General features: G+C 44.8%; 1 protein-coding gene across 8 annotated transcripts in view; it reads left to right on the forward strand.

The window, feature by feature from the left end:
• The window catches only part of LOC110515111 (tyrosine-protein phosphatase non-receptor type 12), a 104,494-nt gene that overhangs the window by 12,715 nt on the left and 72,118 nt on the right, over nt 1–19,661 (forward strand). For 4 of the 8 annotated variants that reach the window (XR_016493785.1, XM_090228720.1, XM_090228722.1 and 1 more), the window contains exon 1: nt 8,028–8,504. The exons of 2 other annotated variants lie outside the window; for them this stretch is intronic. Coding sequence is in view for 4 of the 6 variants with exons in the window: in XM_090228720.1 (XP_090084846.1) it covers nt 8,406–8,504 (99 nt within the window). In the remaining 2 variants the exon portion in view is untranslated. Of the gene's footprint in view, nt 1–8,027; nt 8,505–19,661 lie in introns of those variants that run through there. 2 more of the 8 variants (XR_016493786.1, XM_090228724.1) reach the window with 1 other exon arrangement.

Raw genomic sequence — 19,661 nt, forward strand, 5'->3', positions numbered from 1 at the left:
TTATGAAGAACATCTGAAATGTTTCATAAAAAACCTGTGAGAAACTATTTTCTATTTTCTATTTTTCTGGAATTCCTGTGAAATGTATATGAATCAATCATAAGCTTGTTAGTCTGGTTGGTTTCCTCATACTGAACTGTTGAACTGCATCATTCCATAGAGCTGGTGATGGAATCCCCACCAGTAGGGAGCCATATAACCCATGGTCTGTGTTCCATAGAGCTGGTGATGGAATCCCCACCACTAGGGAGCCATATAACCCATGGTCTGTGTTCCATAGAGCTGGTGATGGAATCCCCACCAGTAGGGAGCCATATAACCCATGGTCTGTGTTCCATAGAGCTGGTGATGGAATCCCCACCAGTAGGGAGCCATATAACCCATGGTCTGCGTTCCATAGAGCTGGTGATGGAATCCCCACCAGTAGGGAGCCATATAACCCTTGGTCTGCGTTCCATAGAGCTGGTGATGGAATCCCCACCAGTAGGGAGCCATATAAATCAAATTCAAATCAAAACAAATGTATTTTATATAGCCCTTGGTACATCAGCTGATATCTCAAAGTGCTGTACAGAAACCCAGCCTAAAACCCCAAACAGCAAGCAATGCAGGTGTAGAAGCACGGTGGCTAGGAAAAACTCCCTAGAAAGGCCAAAACCTAGGAAGAAACCTAGAGAGGAACCAGGCTATGTGGGGTGGCCAGTCCTCTTCTGGCTGTGCCGGGTGGAGATTATAACAAAACATGGTCAAGATGTTCAAATGTTCATAAATGACCAGCATGGTCGAATAATAATAAGGCAGAACAGTTGAAACTGGAGCAGCAGCACAGTCAGGTGGACTGGGGACAGCAAGGAGTCATCATGTCAGGTATTCCTGGGGCATGGTCCTAGGGCTCAGGTCCTCCGAGAGAGAGAAAGAAAGAGAGAATTAGAGAGAGCATATGTGGGATGGCCAGTCCTCTTCTGGCTGTGCCGGGTGGAGATTATAACAGAACATGGCCAAGATGTTCAAATGTTCATAAATGACCAGCATGGTCGAATAATATTAAGGCAGAACAGTTGAAACTGGAGCAGCAGCACAGCCAGGTGGACTGGGGACAGCAAGGAGTCATCATGTCAGGTAGTCCTGGGGCATGGTCCTAGGGCTCAGGTCCTCCGAGAGAGAGAAAGAGAGAAGGGGAGAATTAGAGAACGCACACCTAGATTCACACAGGACACCGAATAGGACAGGAGAAGTACTCCAGATATAACAAACTGACCCTAGCCCCCCGACACATAAACTACTACTGCAGCATAAATACTGGAGGCTGAGACAGGAGGGGTCAGGAGACACTGTGGCCCATTCCGAGGACACCCCCGGACAGGGCCAAACAGGAAGGATATAACCCCACCCACTTTGCCAAAGCACAGCCCCCACACCACTAGAGGGATATCTTCAACCACCAACTTACCATCCTGAGACAAGGCTGAGTATAGCCCACAAAGACCTCCGCCACGGCACAACCCAAGGGGGGGGGGGGGGGGGCGCCAACCCAGACAGGATGACCACATCAGTGACTCAACCCACTCAGGTGACGCACCCCCTCCAGGGACGGCATGAGAGAGCCCCAGTAAGCCATTGACTCAGCCCCTGTAATAGGGTTAGAGGCAGAGAATCCCAGTGGAAAGAGGGGAACCGGTCAGGCAGAGACAGCAAGGGCGGTTCGTTGCTCCAGAGCCTTTCCGTTCACCCTCCCACTCCTGGGCCAGACTACACTCAATCATATGACCCACTGAAGAGATGAGTCTTCAGTAGAGACTTAAAGGTTGAGACCGAGTTTGCGTCTCTGACATGGGTAGGCAGACCGTTCCATAAAAATGGAGCTCTATAGGAGATAACCCATGGTCTGTGTTCCATAGAGCTGGTGATGGAATCCCCACCAGTAGGGAGCCATATAACCCATGGTCTGCGTTCCATAGAGCTGGTGATGGAATCCCCACCAGTAGGGAGCCATATAACCCATGGTCTGTGTTCCATAGAGCTCTGGTCAAACGTATTGAACTATATCGATGCGATTTGGGAAACATCCCGTGTCTGTTATGGTTCTGGGTTTTAAGAGCACAGCACGCTAGAGAGGCTCGAGCCCTATGTGAAAAGGAAAGCATTGACCAGCTTTCATCAGAGGTCAGGCTGGATTGGCCTCGCCGATGACGAGTCAACAACCTGAACAACTACTGGAATAACTGACTGAGGGATATCTGTCTCTGTAACTACTGGAATAACTGACTGAGGGGTATCTGTCTCTGTAACTACTGGAATAACTGACTGAGGGGTATCTGTCTCTGTAACTACTGGAATAACTGACTGAGGGATATCTGTCTCTGTAACTACTGGAATAACTGACTGAGGGGTATCTGTCTCTGTAACTACTGGAATAACTGACTGAGGGATATCTGTCTCTGTAACTACTGGAGTAACTGACTGAGGGATATCTGTCTCTGTAACTACTGGAATAACTGACTGAGGGATATCTGTCTCTGTAACTACTGGAATAACTGACTGAGGGATATCTGTCTCTGTAACTACTGGAATAACTGACTGAGGGATATCTGTCTCTGTAACTACTGGAATAACTGACTGAGGGGTATCTGTCTCTGTATGTTGTCTCTGTAACTACTGGAATAACTGACTGAGGGGTATCTGTCTCTGTAACTACTGGAATAACTGACTGAGGGATATCTGTCTCTGTATGTTGTCTCTGTAACTACTGGAATAACTGACTGAGGGATATCTGTCTCTGTATGTTGTCTCTGTAACTACTGGAATAACTGACTGAGGGGTATCTGTCTCTGTAACTACTGGAATAACTGACTGAGGGATATCTGTCTCTGTAACTACTGGAATAACTGACTGAGGGATATCTGTCTCTGTAACTACTGGAATAACTGACTGAGGGATATCTGTCTCTGTAACTACTGGAATAACTGACTGAGGGATATCTGTCTCTGTATGTTGTCTCTGTAACTACTGGAATAACTGACTGAGGGATATCTGTCTCTGTATGTTGTCTCTGTAACTACTGGATTAACTGACTGAGGGGTATCTGTCTCTGTAACTACTGGAATAACTGACTGAGGGATATCTGTCTCTGTAACTACTGGAATAACTGACTGAGGGGTATCTGTCTCTGTAACTACTGGAATAACTGACTGAGGGATATCTGTCTCTGTAACTACTGGAATAACTGACTGAGGGATATCTGTCTCTGTAACTACTGGAATAACTGACTGAGGGGTATCTGTCTCTGTAACTACTGGAATAACTGACTGAGGGATATCTGTCTCTGTAACTACTGGAATAACTGACTGAGGGATATCTGTCTCTGTATGTTGTCTATACCACCTCTCTCTCTCCTTCCGCTCTCACTTTCTCACTCAGAAATCCCACTGTTTCAACACACTCAATTAAAATCAATGACAATCAAAGGGCTTTATTGGCATGGGAAACATGTTTACATTGCCAAAGCAAGTGAAATATATAATAAACAAAAGTGACAAACAATAAAAATGAACAGTAAACATTACACTCACAAACGTTTCAAATGAATAGAGACATTTCAAATGTCATATTATGTCTATGTACAGTAATTACTGTACAAGTAAAGTACAAGTAGTGATCTTTTTGTTTTCTCAGAAGTGCCAGTAGGGTTACTGAGCATGTTAGGAACACTGAGGGAACGCTGAAGGAATTGTGACCTCATCTCTGTGAGATGGTCATCGCATTGCCCACACGCCTTTCCCTGCAGTGAATGATGAGCAGATAGACGCCTGGAAATGCAGAGTAATAACTATGTATGTACTATGACTGAGACATGTGGTTGTCTCACGTAGCTATCTGAAGATGAATGCACTAACTGGAAATCACTGTGGATGAGAGCATCAGCTAAAGGACTCAAATGTAATAGCCTCCTGTCAATGTGCAAATTACAAATGACGGACTCCTTGTTCCCAATATAGTGCCCTACCTCAGACCAGAGCCCGCGTAGGGATATCTGGTCAAAAGTAGTGCCCTACCTCAGACCAGAGCCGCGTAGGGATATCTGGTCAAAAGTAGTGCCCTACCTCAGACCAGAGCCGCGTAGGGATATCTGGTCAAAAGTAGTGCCCTACCTCAGACCAGAGCCCGCGTAGGGATATCTGGTCAAAAGTAGTGCCCTACCTCAGACCAGAGCCGCGTAGGGATATCTGGTCAAAAGTAGTTCCCTACCTCAGACCAGAGCCCGCGTAGGGATATCTGGTCAAAAGTAGTGCCCTACCTCAGACCAGAGCCCGCGTAGGGATATCTGGTCAAAAGTAGTGCCCTACCTCAGACCAGAGCCGCGTAGGGATATCTGGTCAAAAGTAGTGCCCTACCTCAGACCAGAGCCCGCGTAGGGATATCTGGTCAAAAGTAATGCCTTACCTCAGACCAGAGCCGCGTAGGGATATCTGGTCAAAAGTAGTGCCCTACCTCAGACCAGAGCCCGCGTAGGGATATCTGGTCAAAAGTAGTGCCCTACCTCAGACCAGAGCCGCGTAGGGATATCTGGTCAAAAGTAGTGCCCTACCTCAGACCAGAGCCCGCGTAGGGATATCTGGTCAAAAGTAATGCCCTACCTCAGACCAGAGCCGCGTAGGGATATCTGGTCAAAAGTAGTGCCCTACCTCAGACCAGAGCCCGCGTAGGGATATCTGGTCAAAAGTAGTGCCCTATAAAGGGAATAGGGTTGTGAGACAGAGCCAGTGTAATTAAAATGTTTCCAAATATCATAAACTGAGGAAAGAGTATCGGGTGGGTGAGAAGAACACAGCGGGACAGATGAAGTAACGTTTGTTTTCTTTAAAAGCTCGAGAACTGAGCTACTTCTATCCCGCTCTCTGAGTTCAAACAGCCACTCATTGGACATGAGGGGACATGAGGGGACCTGAGCAGTCCTCCAGGCTTCGGCCTGCCAGTGTGTGTCTATAAGCCAGGCTAGCTGGCTCCTTTACAGCTTGGTCTCCTCTGCCCCCCCCCCCCCTCAGACTAGCCTGAATGGGGGTTTTGTTGTCATTTATAAAGCCTGAGGAAAGATAGGAGGGCTGGCTCCTTTTGGAGGCAGCTCTGACCATGGTGCTGCTTGAGTGTTTCTTGGATGTCAGGGCGAACTGCTACTGAGAGGAATTAATCATGAATAAGCCTCTATTTAGCTCTTTAGTCTGGTGATGATTCAATTCAGAATATAAATCCACCATGATTCCTGTGTGACAAACACTGCAGGCTGAAACTCTCCCTGTGAGTTTGTAGGTTACTGAACATCTTGTATATATTAAAACATATCCTAATAAAATGTAAAAAAATATATATATATATATATATATTTATACAGTACAACATTTCCACAGCTCCCGGTGCAGAACACAAAGTCCATTATGAAAACACATGTAGGACAGTCAGTCTACCTTTGCGTAGTTGTGAGATAGTTGTCCTGTTTAAGCAGTAGCAGCAGGCCAGTCTGATGATGAATTAAATTACGGTCCCTCATTTGTGGTGAAAATGTGTCATGTGACACAGTGAGAATTTTGTATTTGTTTTATTTTGTTGAACCTTTATTTAACTAGACAAGCCAGTGAAGAACAAATTCTTATTTACAATGACGGCCCACCCCGGCCAAACCCTAACCCGGACAACACTGGGCCAATTGTGCGCCGCCCTATGGGACTCCCAATCACGGCTGGTTGTGATACAGCCTGGAATCTAACCAGGGTCTGTAGTGATGCCTCTAGCACTGAGATGCAGCGCCTTAGACAGCTGAGCAACTCGGGAGCCCCAATTAGAATTAGAATGTTTCTGAACTAAAGACATGTTCTAAACTGCTCTGACCTAGACATGAGACAAATCCTATGACAGCTCTAACTATGAGTGTACAAGTTGTTGGGAGAAATATGCAGCTCACAAATGGTTTACTGTGCTTGTTAGACCTACTAGTTTGATTGTGCTGTTACGCATGTAGATGGTTATAACTCTGAGGAGCACGGCCATTACAAGCAATATGATACAAATAATGGTAGATGGAAGTGGTCAATGCATATTTATACACAAACACACGCACGCATGCAGGAATGCACACACCCACCCACACATACATACATACACACCCCCTCACACCCAGTCTGCAATAATACAGAACTGTCTGACCTCAGAGCAAAAATATCATGTGTAGTCAGTAAATATCATGTGTAGTCAGTAAATATCATGTGTAGTCAGTAAATCCCATGTGTAGTCAGTAAATCCCATGTGTAGTCAGTAAATATCATGTGTAGTCAGTAAATCCCATGTGTAGTCAGTAAATATCATGTGTAGTCAGTAAATATCATGTGTAGTCAGTAAATCCCATGTGTAGTCAGTAAATCCCATGTGTAGTCAGTAAATATAATGTGTAGTCAGTAAATCCCATGTGTAGTCAGTAAATATAATATGTAGTCAGTAATTCCCATGTGTAGTCAGTAAATATCATGTGTAGTCAGTAAATCCCATGTGTAGTCAGTAAATCCCATGTGTAGTCAGTAAATCCCATGTGTAGTCAGTAAATATAATGTGTAGTCAGTAAATCCCATGTGTAGTCAGTAAATCCCATGTGTAGTCAGTAAATCCCATGTGTAGTCAGTAAATATCATGTGTAGTCAGTAAATCCCATGTGTAGTCAGTAAATCCCATGTGTAGTCAGTAAATCCCATGTGTAGTCAGTAAATCCCATGTGTAGTCAGTAAATATCATGTGTAGTCAGTAAATATCATGTGTAGTCAGTAAATCCCATGTGTAGTCAGTAAATCCCATGTGTAGTCAGTAAATATAATGTGTAGTCAGTAAATCCCATGTGTAGTCAGTAAATCCCATGATGGGTAAAATTAAGTTAAAATTGCAGAAAACAAATAAATCTGGCAAAATTCATCTCCATGGAAACAAGAGAATGGCGATGTATTTCTTTACAGACTGTCAGTCAGTGGGGGGTAGTAGCTCATAATGCCTTGTCATGCTAACACAACTATCAAATCTGCAGTCATTCAAAGGGGAAGTTGGGCAAGTTACGATTGACCTCTAACTAGGATATCCCCCGAGTTTACCCCACAGCGTCTGTTACAATGGGAGGAGGGAGGACCCAGTGAAGCCTCTCAGAGGGGTCTGTCTGTGACATGAAAGTGACCGGTTGAGGGGGAAGACTTTGAAGTAGCTTGTCGAGGAGATCTGTAAACAAACAGGAACTAGACCCAGGCTGTTTTTCATTTCCCTGCAATAAGAGTGGTTCAGGGGTGTGTGATGTCATCCTCCTTCATATGCTGTCTTTTTGACACCCTATCCCAAATAATATATATATATATATATATATATATATATATATATATAATAATACAGCAGTGACCTACATTTGACCAGAGACAAATAGTAAATTAGTACACATGTGCTTTTAGATTTAACCTGTGTTCTCGTGTTACAGTACAAAATGAATCTGTCTCTCAAGTGACGTGAACGTGAGTGAAAGAGTGGTGTTTGTGAGAGTGAGGGAATGCACTGCCCGGCCTTTCATTTCTTAATTAACCTCTACAGGTCAAGAATGCTTCCTGACACTGTGGATGCCTGTGTATTTGAGATCACAGAGGAAGACACAGTTAGACAGAAAAGAGACGGCCGAGGACACAGACCCATGTCCATGCCCAGTTGGATATTATTAGGCAACTGTATCATTTTAACCACATGAAAGATTGATTTTTTTTTCGTAATCATTTCACAATATAGGGGAGAACTCTATGCACCAATCCATTGTAACAATTGCATTACAGTAAAACCTAAGAAGGAAGCCCTAAATAGAATTTAACCAATGAGAGAGAAGAACAGGAGACATAGTGATTGACGTGAGCGTCGCCCACTTAATTTATTTACATTTTAGATTGACGTAACATATTCACCAATCACGTACTAATTTCTTGAAGCTACGGACCAATTACAGTAAGCCATTTAGTGAAATGGGCGTTAATGTTTCCAAGTGGGGTTAGGGGCGACCGCAGTCAGTGTATTCTTGTAGCTGACTTGTGAATGTGGCAGCGGCGAGCCAGGGAGGGGTGAACCGGTGTTTGGATTTTTATATTCAAGTAACGATAGCTAGTTTACAGTCATAGCTTGTGATATATATTTAGAAACAACAACGGAATCACGAATTTTGTTTGGATTATTATTGTCTAACCCGAAGAGAATATGAAAAATAACATGGAGCGTTAGGGGATGTTGAAATGATTATCTGCGAGGATATATAGCTCAAGCTATTTTTATATTTTTTCTCGTTTTCCCCACTTTGGATTTATTTTACATACCGTGGGAAAACCGGACAAGCCGCCGGACAGCGGGCCGAGAGGATGGACCAGGCGAATATACTGAGAAAGTTCATCCAAGGGGTTTGTGTTATGCGAGAAGGGGACCAGAAAGGAGAGGATAACTTCGGCAGTGACTTTATGGTGAGACCAGCCAGACATCCTTCTCCCTCTCTCGAACACACACGAGCAGTTCTAACCGGTTTCTCCGCGCTGACCGACAAATAGGTGATGTGTCGACTGTTTAGCTTCAACACAATGGATTCACGAGTCTTCAGTCGATAGTGTCTCTGTCTGCGGTAGTTTTTTTTGTTCCTCGTGATGCTTCTTTTAGGCTTTTCCCGTGTGAACGCTCCCTGCTGGGCGGCTTGCTATGCTATCCTGGGGGCGGAGGGACACATTTCTCCTGCAATTCCCTCATACAAATCTCCAGGCTTGTAATTTAATGCGGCCGAGCATTGTCACCTTTTTAGAAATGTGCATATTCCCTCTCTTCTAATCGGAAAGCGAAGAGTTTTTCAGTACAGTACTTTAACGGTATACCGTTCAATAATATAGGCGTGGGTGCTAAGGCCTCCCAAACCAGCCACCCGAGTGTAGTAATCGATGCGCTCTTGACTTTACGTTAGCAAGAGCTAAACGTTAGCTGGTTACCTAGCTTGTCAGGCGTGCCTGTCTAACTCACATTTCGTACCACCATGACCTAAAATCTTCATGAACATGCTTGCTTGCTTGACAGTTTCATTGGCAGACATCGATTAAGACCAGAAAGCTTTGTCAACTTCCCACCATTGACAGTAGGCAAGCTAGCTAGCATGAGCCGAGTTGTCATTCGTGCTTTTCATCTTATTAATAGCAGCAAATTATTTGCTTGGTAGATTGCTGTATTCAATGGAAATACAAAACCGTTTATACATAGACTACCTTATTTATCAGAAATACAAACTGGAATGCGTGCATGCATACCAGACATGTCTAACTGGGTGGCTAGCTGGCTAACTTTTCCCCAGTCCCACTCCCTAGCTACTTCTTTGTCCATGACATCCGACTTCGTGTTTATCTCAATATATTGATATTGCATTCTCCACATAATATTCCTGATATTACATAGCAGACATAATCAATCTGTATTCGTATCAATTATCTGCGAGGATTTTGTGTTGAGCAGAAAACGGGTTGGTATGTGGTGTTCTGTCTGGCCTGTCCCAGCCAGTCAGCCAGCTATGTCGGTGGGGTCTGAAATAGGGAGTAAACGGATGTTGCGCAAGGACCAGGGGCAGTGCGAAATTAGGATTGTGAGAGGAAGTGGTTTATAGCAGGGCTTCCCAAACTCTGCCCTGGGCCCCCCCTTCTGGGTGCAAGTTTTGGGTTTTGCCCTAACACTACACAGCTGATTCAAATAATCAAACTTGATGACCAAAACGTGCACCCAGGACCGAGTATGGGAATCCCTGGTTTATAGCACGACATGCTCCACCTTTGTCCTCGATTTGTAACTGCATATAGTTACTACACATGCTCAAGGTTGTTTATAACTTTTTTAGTTACAGTCCTCCCATTTAAAATAGTAATGCAGTCTGACAAGATGTTAGCATCACTAGAAAGGGTAATGATTTTTAGGTTAGGTTGGCTGACATACGACCCCCACCCTGAACATGTTACCTATTTTACCTGGAATATTTTGGTGCTTTTGTCCACCACTCAGTCACTTCTAAATTCTCCCCTAGCCTTGGCCCTGTTCTATGACTGACTAGATGTTACTAACTTATCACCCAATGACTGATTGTATTGGCAACAACTAAAAATCCAATACCCTGTGTGACAGAGGCCTGTACAGAATTGACATGTTAATGTGTCTGAATAGCAGAATACTACAGTTATCCCACCACATGCAAATTAATACCAACAGTGGTTTAGACTTTTTCTAAGCCTGAGGCGCTTGATAGTGGGTTGGTAGTGCACAACCTTTGACCAGGGCCCATAGGGTTATGGTGACTAGTATGTAGGGAATAGGATGCCATTTCGGGTACACCCTAGGGTAAGTTGGAGGGGTGGCTGCAGGGCCCAATTACACATGACATACCTACTGCTGTATTTAACTGCCACTAGCCTCTCCGAAAGCAGAGGTGATTTTAAGACACCAGCGCACACTGGAAAGCACATGGGTGTCTGGACATGGCCACAACAGTAACAATGTTTCTTTGTGAGGCTGTCATGTTCAATGTCGGTCAGCATTGATTGATCCTAACAAGCACTAAGAAGAATGTAGGCTAGGGAGGCTAACTGAGCCCCTTTTATGGTATAGTGCTAGCCTGGGGTATGTGAATGTAGCTCAGCCTGGGCTATATCTTCTGGCCAATCAAAATGAACCTGGGTGAGCTCTGTCTGTCATAGCCAGGGGGCAGGAAGACAGGAGAGGGCCTGGGTTGCCACCTGAGTGAGCTCTGTCTGTCATAGCCAGGGGGCAGGAAGGAGAGGGCCTGGGTTGCCACCTGAGTGAGCTCTGTCTGTCATAGCCAGGGGGCAGGAAGACAGGAGAGGGCCTGGGTTGCCACCTGAGTGAGCTCTGTCTGTCATAGCCAGGGGGCAGGAAGGAGAGGGCCTGGGTTGCCACCTGAGTGAGCTCTGTCTGTCATAGCCAGGGGGCAGGAAGACAGGAGAGGGCCTGGGTTGCCACCTGAGTGAGCTCTGTCTGTGATAGCCAGGGGGCAGGAAGGAGAGGGCCTGGGTTGCCATTCATGTAAAGATGACGTCCAGTGCTAGAGCTGTTGTTCATCACAATATGAGGCCATTTTTGAGGCTAAGTGTGTCATTGTGTTATCTGATCTGACAACCTTGACACCACTGCCAACAGAGAGTGGATGGGGATATGGAAGGGAGATACTGGCTTTGGCATTATGATGGACAGACGGCTGAGATCAGGATCACATTAATTATCCCAATATATTATTCACACCCAGACCCGACCCGTATGACCGAGAGACCAAGGCCCGTTGATGTGGTCTTGACACCGAGGCCACATGACTGAGTCTCTGCCAGAGAGACACTCAAGAACATAGACCTGCCTGCCTACCTACCCACATCTGCTGCAGTGATCAGGAGACAAGAGTTCCCTGACATCTACTACCATTAAACCAGTGTAGAGCTAGACAAGAGGCTATACCAACTAGACAAGAGGCTATACCAACTAATAAAGCCCTGTCTCTGGAAGGTTTAAGTGTGATATGAATCACTATTTTCATAGCCTTGTGAGACATGTATCTAGTTAGTTTTAAAGGGAAATGTCATGCTGAGCGGAAGGCATTTAAGGCTTGGGAAGGAAGGCCCCTTTTCAGTGGATTAGTTACAGGGAGCAGGCTAACGATGCTCTTGTTAATCTGAGTAGATTTGTTTTTCTTTGTGTGTTTGTGTACACTAACATGTCGACAGATGGATTGAGCTTTATTTTTGAGGAACTCCTGAAAAACAGGCTGCAGTTGAGCAACTACAGAGGCTGGCATCTGTGAGAAGTAGACTGGCCAGCTAGCTACTGTGTGTGAGAGATTGCATTCCGGTGACTCCAGCACTTAGCACATGATTCAGGAGCTCTTGCATCCTACCCCACATATTTGTCAAGCTCCTATCATCACACATGCAGAGCTGAGCAGAGAGGAAGCTCCCCTGTTACACACCGGTATAGAGCCCGTTATTTCCCCTGTATGGAGAGCCCCATATTTCCCCTGTATGGAGAGCCCCTTATTTCCCCTGTATGGAGAGCCCTGTATTTCCCCTGTATGGAGAGCCCCATATTTCCCCTGCATGGAGAGCCATGGATATAGGAAGCTGGCTAGTTAGCATAGCGATGTGCTACAGTTAGCTGTCTTTGATGTGCTCCTGGGTAATCAGCTTGATGAGGTGGAGATGACAGGGGAAGAGAGCTGCTATCCCAGCACACACATGTACACACTATGGGTGTAACGGTTCACCAGGTATTGTGGTTTTTGTGGTCATGGTTGTCTGTCTGTTGGGACATCATTCACTATGTCCCTGGCGTTGTCTGTGTTGGGACATCATTCACTATGTCCCTGGCGTTGTCTGTCTGTTGGGACATCATTCACTATGTCCCTGGTGTTGTCTGTCTGTTGTGACATCATTCACTATGTCCCTGGTGTTGTCTGTCTGTTGGGACATCATTCACTATGTCCCTGGCGTTGTCTGTCTGTTGTGACATCATTCACTATGTCCCTGGCGTTGTCTGTGTTGGGACATCATTCACTATGTCCCTGGCGTTGTCTGTCTGTTGGGACATCATTCACTATGTCCCTGGCGTTGTCTGTCTGTTGGGACATCATTCACTATGTCCCTGGCGTTGTCTGTCTGTTGTGACATCATTCACTATGTCCCTGGCGTTGTCTGTCTGTTGGGACATCATTCACTATGTCCCTGGCATTGTCTGTCTGTTGGGACATCATTCACTATGTCCCTGGCGTTGTCTGTCTGTTGGGACAAGGATTGTTATGTTGGGCCTCCAAGTAGAAATGGCCCCATTTTGGAACTGGTCCAACTTTTTAGACTTCTACTTGGAGGCCCAACATAATAATCCTTGTTTCATATTCTCTCTGTGCGTAGTGTATTCTCTCTGTGCGTAGTGTATTCTCTCTGTGCGTAGTGTATTCTCTCTGTGCATAGTGTATTCTCTCTGTGCGTAGTGTATTCTCTCTGTGCATAGTGTATTCTCTCTGTGCGTAGTGTATTCTCTCTGTGCGTAGTGTATTCTCTCTGTGCATAGTGTATTCTCTCTGTGCGTAGTGTATTCTCTCTGTGCGTAGTGTATTCTCTCTGTGCATAGTGTATTCTCTCTGTGCGTAGTGTATTCTCTCTGTGCGTAGTGTATTCTCTCTGTGCGTAGTGTATTCTCTCTGTGCGTAGTGTATTCTCTCTGTGCGTAGTGTATTCTCTCTGTGCGTAGTGTATTCTCTCTGTGCGTAGTGTATTCTCTCTGTGCGTAGTGTATTCTCTCTGTGCGTAGTGTATTCTCTCTGTGCGTAGTGTATTCTCTCTGTGCGTAGTGTATTCTCTCTGTGCGTAGTGTATTCTCTCTGTGCGTAGTGTATTCTCTCTGTGCGTAGTGTATTCTCTCTGTGCGTAGTGTATTCTCTCTGTGCGCAGTGTATTCTCTCTGTGCGCAGTGTATTCTCTCTGTGCGCAGTGTATTCTCTCTGTGCGCAGTGTATTCTCTCTGTGCGTAGTGTATTCTCTCTGTGCGTAGTGTATTCTCTCTGTGCGTAGTGTATTCTCTCTGTGCGTAGTGTATTCTCTCTGTGCGTAGTGTATTCTCTCTGTGCGTAGTGTATTCTCTCTGTGCGTAGTGTATTCTCTCTGTGCGTAGTGTATTCTCTCTGTGCGTAGTGTATTCTCTCTGTGCGTAGTGTATTCTCTCTGTGCGTAGTGTATTCTCTCTGTGCGTAGTGTATTCTCTCTGTGCGTAGTGTATTCTCTCTGTGCGTAGTGTATTCTCTCTGTGCGTAGTGTATTCTCTCTGTGCGCAGTGTATTCTCTCTGTGCGTAGTGTATTCTCTCTGTGCGTAGTGTATTCTCTCTGTGCGTAGTGTATTCTCTCTGTGCGCAGTGTTATTCTCTCTGTGCGCAGTGTTATTCTCTCTGTGCGCAGTGTAATCTCTGTCTCCATGTGAGGTGTGCAGTGTAAACACATGAGTGATGACAGGAAGACTGTCCTGCTGGAGGTAATGCATCACCACTGCCATGATAATCTGACGCCTGCTCAGCCCTGCTGAGCCTCGCATACAAGTCCATGAATATGACCATCAGAGAAGGTGTGTCTGGGGTCGCTGTGCACGCCAGAGAGTCGGTGTGAGGATTCTTCCTCTGTGATACTCACTATTGACTGTGAGATTATGGTAGTGACTACATGAACCACAGCCGTAGTGCTGAAAATAGTGCTGAGCAATTTAAATAGGCTGAAAAAAATACAAAATAAATCCCAGAAATGTTCCACACACACAAGCTTATTCATCTAATTTGTTTTGCACAAATTTATTTACATCCCTGTTGGTTGTCATGTCTCCTTTGCCAAGATCATCCATCCACCTGACTGGTGTGGCATATCAAGAAGCTGATGAAACAGCATGATCATTACACAGGTGCACCTTGTGCTAGGGACAAAAAATTGCCTCTTTAAAATGTGCAGTTTTGTCACACAACACAATGCCACAGATGTTTTGAAGTTTTCAGTTGGCATGTTGACTGCAGGAATGTCCACCAGACCTGTTGCCAGATAATTGGATGTTAATTTCTCTACCATAAACTGCCTCCAGCTTCGGTTTAGAGACTTTGGCAGTACTTCCAGCCGGCCTCACAACCGCAGACCACGTGTAACCACGCCAGCCCAGGACCTCCACATCCGGCTTCTTCACCTGCGGGATCTTCTGAGGTGTGGTGCTAATGAGTATTTCTGTCTGTAATAAAGCCCTTTTGTTGGAGGAAAAACAAATTCTGATAGGCTGGGCCTGGCACCCCAGAGGCCCACCTATGGCTACAACCCTGCCCAGTCACGTGGAATCCATAGATTAGGGCCTAATGAATTTATTTCAATTGACCGATTTCCTTAAATGAACTATAACTCAGTAAAATCTTTTAAATTGTTGAATAATGCGTTTTATATTTTGGTTCAGTTTACGTTCCCTTCTCTCGTAGATGTTTATCCCCCCCAGACGACTACTGAAGTGAGATCCGGTCGGTAGTTGAGCAGACCATGTCAAACACAATGACTGTATACACGGAGTAGACCAAACATTAAGACCTTCCTAATATTTAGTTGCACCCCCTTTTTGCCCTCAGAACAGCCTCAGTTCATTGGATCGTGGACTCTACAAGGTGTCTAAAGAGTTCTGGCCCATGTGGACTCCAATGCTTCACAACTACAGTTGTGTCAAGTTGGCTGGATGTTTCTTAGGGTGGTGAACCATTCTTGATACACACAGAAAACTGTTGAGTGTGAAAAACCCAGCAGCGTTGCAGTTCTTGACACAAACCGGTACCCCGTTTTTAAAGGCGCTTAAATATTTTGTCTTGCCCATTCACCCTCTGAACGGCACACATACACAATCCACATCTCAACTGTCTCAAGGCTTAAAACTCCTCCTTTAACCCGTCTCCTCCCCTTCATCTACACTGACTGAAGTGGATTTAACAAGTGACGTCAATAAGGGATCATATCTTTCACCTGGATTCACCTGGTCAGTCTGTCATGGAAAGAGTTCTTAATGTTTTGTACACTCAGTGTATCCTGTATATCAATAAGGAGTGGGGGAAAAGTTGCTTGTGCGTTGATAAGCAAACCAAAGGCAGCATTAACGATAAGTAATCAAATCAATATGGAACTTCTAAAAGCCTATTTCACACCATGGCCTGCTGAATTTGCAAGTTAACTTGTCTTTCATTTGGATTTTGGCACAAATAAAAATGTGACTGACTCGACCGTGGATTGACGGTCCAGTATTGTTTCAATGAAGAGTTGTGTGTTTACATGCCTGCTAGAGTTCACAGCAGGTGTATGAATACCCACTGTCGTGGTACGGATGAAGCCTGAGCTGGAATGTGAAGCTAACTGAAGCTGGTGAGCTTTAGAAGACCCAGGGTAGATGACGCTTGCTTCGTAGGATAAACCCTCTGGAAACAACAGGTTTTTGCTGAACAATTTGCTGAAATGTGTGCAGATACCCGGCTATTAAAAGGGACAGGTGGCTATTTGAGACTGCGTTTAAATTGAAGTTTTACGGTATTTCCGCTGTGCGAGTGATTAGATTTCAGGGTGTGTGGACGTCACAGCGTGTTGTTGGAAGCTTTAGTGGGATCAAAGCTGACCCATAAAGTTAGAACCGTCCCAGAGCCTGTTGGAGCTGCACGGATTCTAATCCACAGGAAATGATGCTGTAATGCCTCTCTGTCTGTCTGACCACTTGCCCCGTGCTGCTCCGGGTTACCTCATGATCAGAGAGAGTCTGAGATGGAGGAATGTGAACTGATTCACTAAAGTGTATTAATAGATTAATGGGTGACTAGGCTGAGGTCTGTTTGGATGTTTGTTGACCTACTCTGAGGACAGAGTACAGTAGGGGTCATCTATTTGACAAGGGAATGAGGGAGATGGAGGGAAGGAGCTAGATAGAGGGGACCAGGCCATTAGAGACGGTCTGTGGGACCTCCAGCACCCTCTTCCTCCTGTTCTTTTCAGCACTGCTTTGATTTCTGGGCCAGTGTGTCCTCTCATGATTTAATTCAGTTCTTCTAAAACACAATAGCACACCTACTGATGCTGTGTGTTAGAGTGTATGTGTTTATTGCCTGGGGCTTTGTCTGTCTGTGTCTGTCTGTCTGTCAGACTGTCTGTCTGTGTGTCTGTCAGGGTCCAGGAGAGTCTAGGACTGCACACTGCTGCTCCCTCTCCTCCTCCCTCTGTTTCCCTCCTATATTGACTGAGTGGATATTTAGATGGTATATTTAACTATATTCTACTGTATAGACCTGAGTCTGAGTGTTTTTAGGTTGGCACTGCAGTCAAGCCGGGCTAGAGGGAGAGGGAAGGAGAGAAGAGAGGATAAAGCCCCTGCACCACTCTGGTCTGTGTGACTCTAACTTCCTGTGTTTGGTCTGAAAAATCCCCCCTCCTGAGAAAATGTTGACACACATTCATCCTCTTTTCCTGTGCTGCTCATTCCTCCTTTCTGTTCAGCCCGCTGTGGACTCCTCACACTAGCTGGTCCCAGCTAAGAGAGGAAGCTATAAAGTCTGTCTGCTGAAGGTTCCCTTTCCTCATAGTGTTGCCCCTCCAGTCCACTGTCATGTGACCATTCTAACCTCTAACCCCTGTCAATGATAGCCTAGCCTGTGTAACTCTTCTTACCTCTTATGTATGTAATTCACTCACTCACATTTATTTACACACACACACACACACACACACACAGTACCAGTCAAAAGTTTGGACACACCTACTCATTCCAGGGTTTTCTTTATTTTGGACTCTGTTCTACATTGTAGAATACTAGTGACGACATCATAACTATGAAATAACACGCATGGAATCATGTAGTAACCCCCAAAAAATCTGTATTGACTGACCTTCATGTCTTAAAGTAATGATGGACTGTCATTTCTCTTTGCTTATTTGAGCTGTTCTTGACATAATATGGACTTGGGTCTTTTACCAAATAGGGCTATCTTCTGTATACCACTCTACCTTGTCACAACACAACTGATTGGCTCAAACGCATTAAGGAAAGAAATGCCACAAATGAACTTTTAATAAGGCCCACCTGTTAATTGAAGTGCATTCCAGGTGATTACCTCACAGAGCTGGTTGAGAGAATGCCAATAGTGTGCAGAGGTCATCAAGGAAAATGGTGGCTTCTTTGAAGAATCTCAGATATACTTTGATTTGTTTGACACTTTTTTAAAAGTTACTTCATGATTCCATATGTGTCATTTCATAGTTTTGATGTCTTCACTATTATACTACAATGTAGAAAATAGTACAAATTAAGAAAAACCCTTGAATGAGTGTGTTCAAACTTGTGTGTGTATCTGTGTGTGTTTGTTTTAAGTCTGTCTGTAACCAGGCCTGTAGTTGAGTGGTGTGGTGTGCTCTCTGCGTGTGTGTGTGTGTATGTGTATGTCTATGTGTATGTGTGTGTGTGTGTGTGTGTGTGTTAAGTCTGTCTGTAACCAGGCCTGTAGCTGAGTGGTGTGCTCTCTGCTCTTGTCTGCTGGCTCAATAATGGAACACTTTGCCCTGCGTGTCTTTTTCTTACAAACACACCAACAACATTCCTTCGTTTTATGTTGCCTCTTGCAGTACATTCCTGGAGCATAGAGGTCATGCATGCTTCTGGCCTCACCTCCTGCTGCGATGGCCCTTCTACTGACTCCGACGCACGCACGCACGCACGCACGCACGCACGCACGCACACACACAGAGAGAGAGAGAAGCACTCCGCAGATCTTCAGGGACGTTATACTTTTTCAGTCAACAGTGTGATTCAACAGTCAAATCAAAACAAGTGTAGACTTTACCGTGAAATGCTGAATACAACAAGTGTAGACTTTACCGTGAAATGCTGAATACAACAAGTGTAGACTTTACCGTGAAATGCTGAATACAACAAGTGTAGACTTTACCGTGAAATGCTGAATACAACAAGTGTAGACTTTACCGTGAAATGCTGAAATACAACAAGTGTAGACTTTACCGTGAAATGCCGAATACAACAAGTGTAGACTTTACCGCGAAATGCCGAATACAACAAGTGTAGACGTTACCGTGAAATGCTGAATTACAACAAGTGTAGACTTTACCGTGAAATGCTGAATACAACAAGTGTAGACGTTACCGTGAAATGCTGAATTACAACAAGTGTAGACTTTACCGTGAAATGCTGAATTACAACAAGTGTAGACTTTACCGTGAAATGCTGAATTACAACAAGTGTAACCTTTACCGTGAAATGCCTATATTACAACAAGTGTAGACTTTACCGTGAAATGCCGAATACAACAAGTGTAGACTTTACCGTGAAATGCCGAATACAACAAGTGTAGACTTTACCGTGAAATGCCGAATACAACAAGTGTAGACTTTACCGTGAAATGCCGAATACAACAAGTGTAGACTTTACCGTGAAATGCCGAATACAACAAGTGTAGACTTTACCGTGAAATGCCGAATACAACAAGTGTAGGCTTTACCGTGAAATGCTGAATACAATAAGTGTAGACTTTACCGTGAAATGCTGAATACAACAAGTGTAGACGTTACCGTGAAATGCCGAATACAACAAGTGTAGACTTTACCGTGAAATGCCGAATACAACAAGTGTAAACTTTACCGTGAAATGCTTACTTAGGAGCCCCTTCCCAACAATGTGCTTAAAGTATGACAATGAACAAATAGATCCAAATGAAAGAACACCAATAAAATAACAATGAGGCTCTATGCAAAGAGTCCTGGAAACGAGTCCGTGTCCTGGGGTATGAGGTAGTTGGGGGGGGGGGTTGATTGAGGTAATATGTACATGTAGGTAGAGGGTGAAAAGCAGTAAGTTCCAGGGGGCCGTAGGACTCAACAGGATGGTTCTGTAACAATGCTTCCCTTATTCCAAACTAAATCCTTTATCCAGGAGTTTAGTGTATTTGTGTCAGACGTTTAACTTAATCTCTCCTATTCACCCCTTCTCTCCTGTCAAAACCTGCTTACCTTTGTAGAAACGCACTCCTGTGAACATGCACAAACGCACTCCCGTGAAC

This window comes from Oncorhynchus mykiss, unplaced genomic scaffold (assembly GCF_057628025.1).
Source record: "Oncorhynchus mykiss isolate SJ-2025 unplaced genomic scaffold, ASM5762802v1 scaffold96, whole genome shotgun sequence".
Taxonomy (NCBI): Eukaryota; Metazoa; Chordata; class Actinopteri; order Salmoniformes; family Salmonidae; genus Oncorhynchus; species Oncorhynchus mykiss.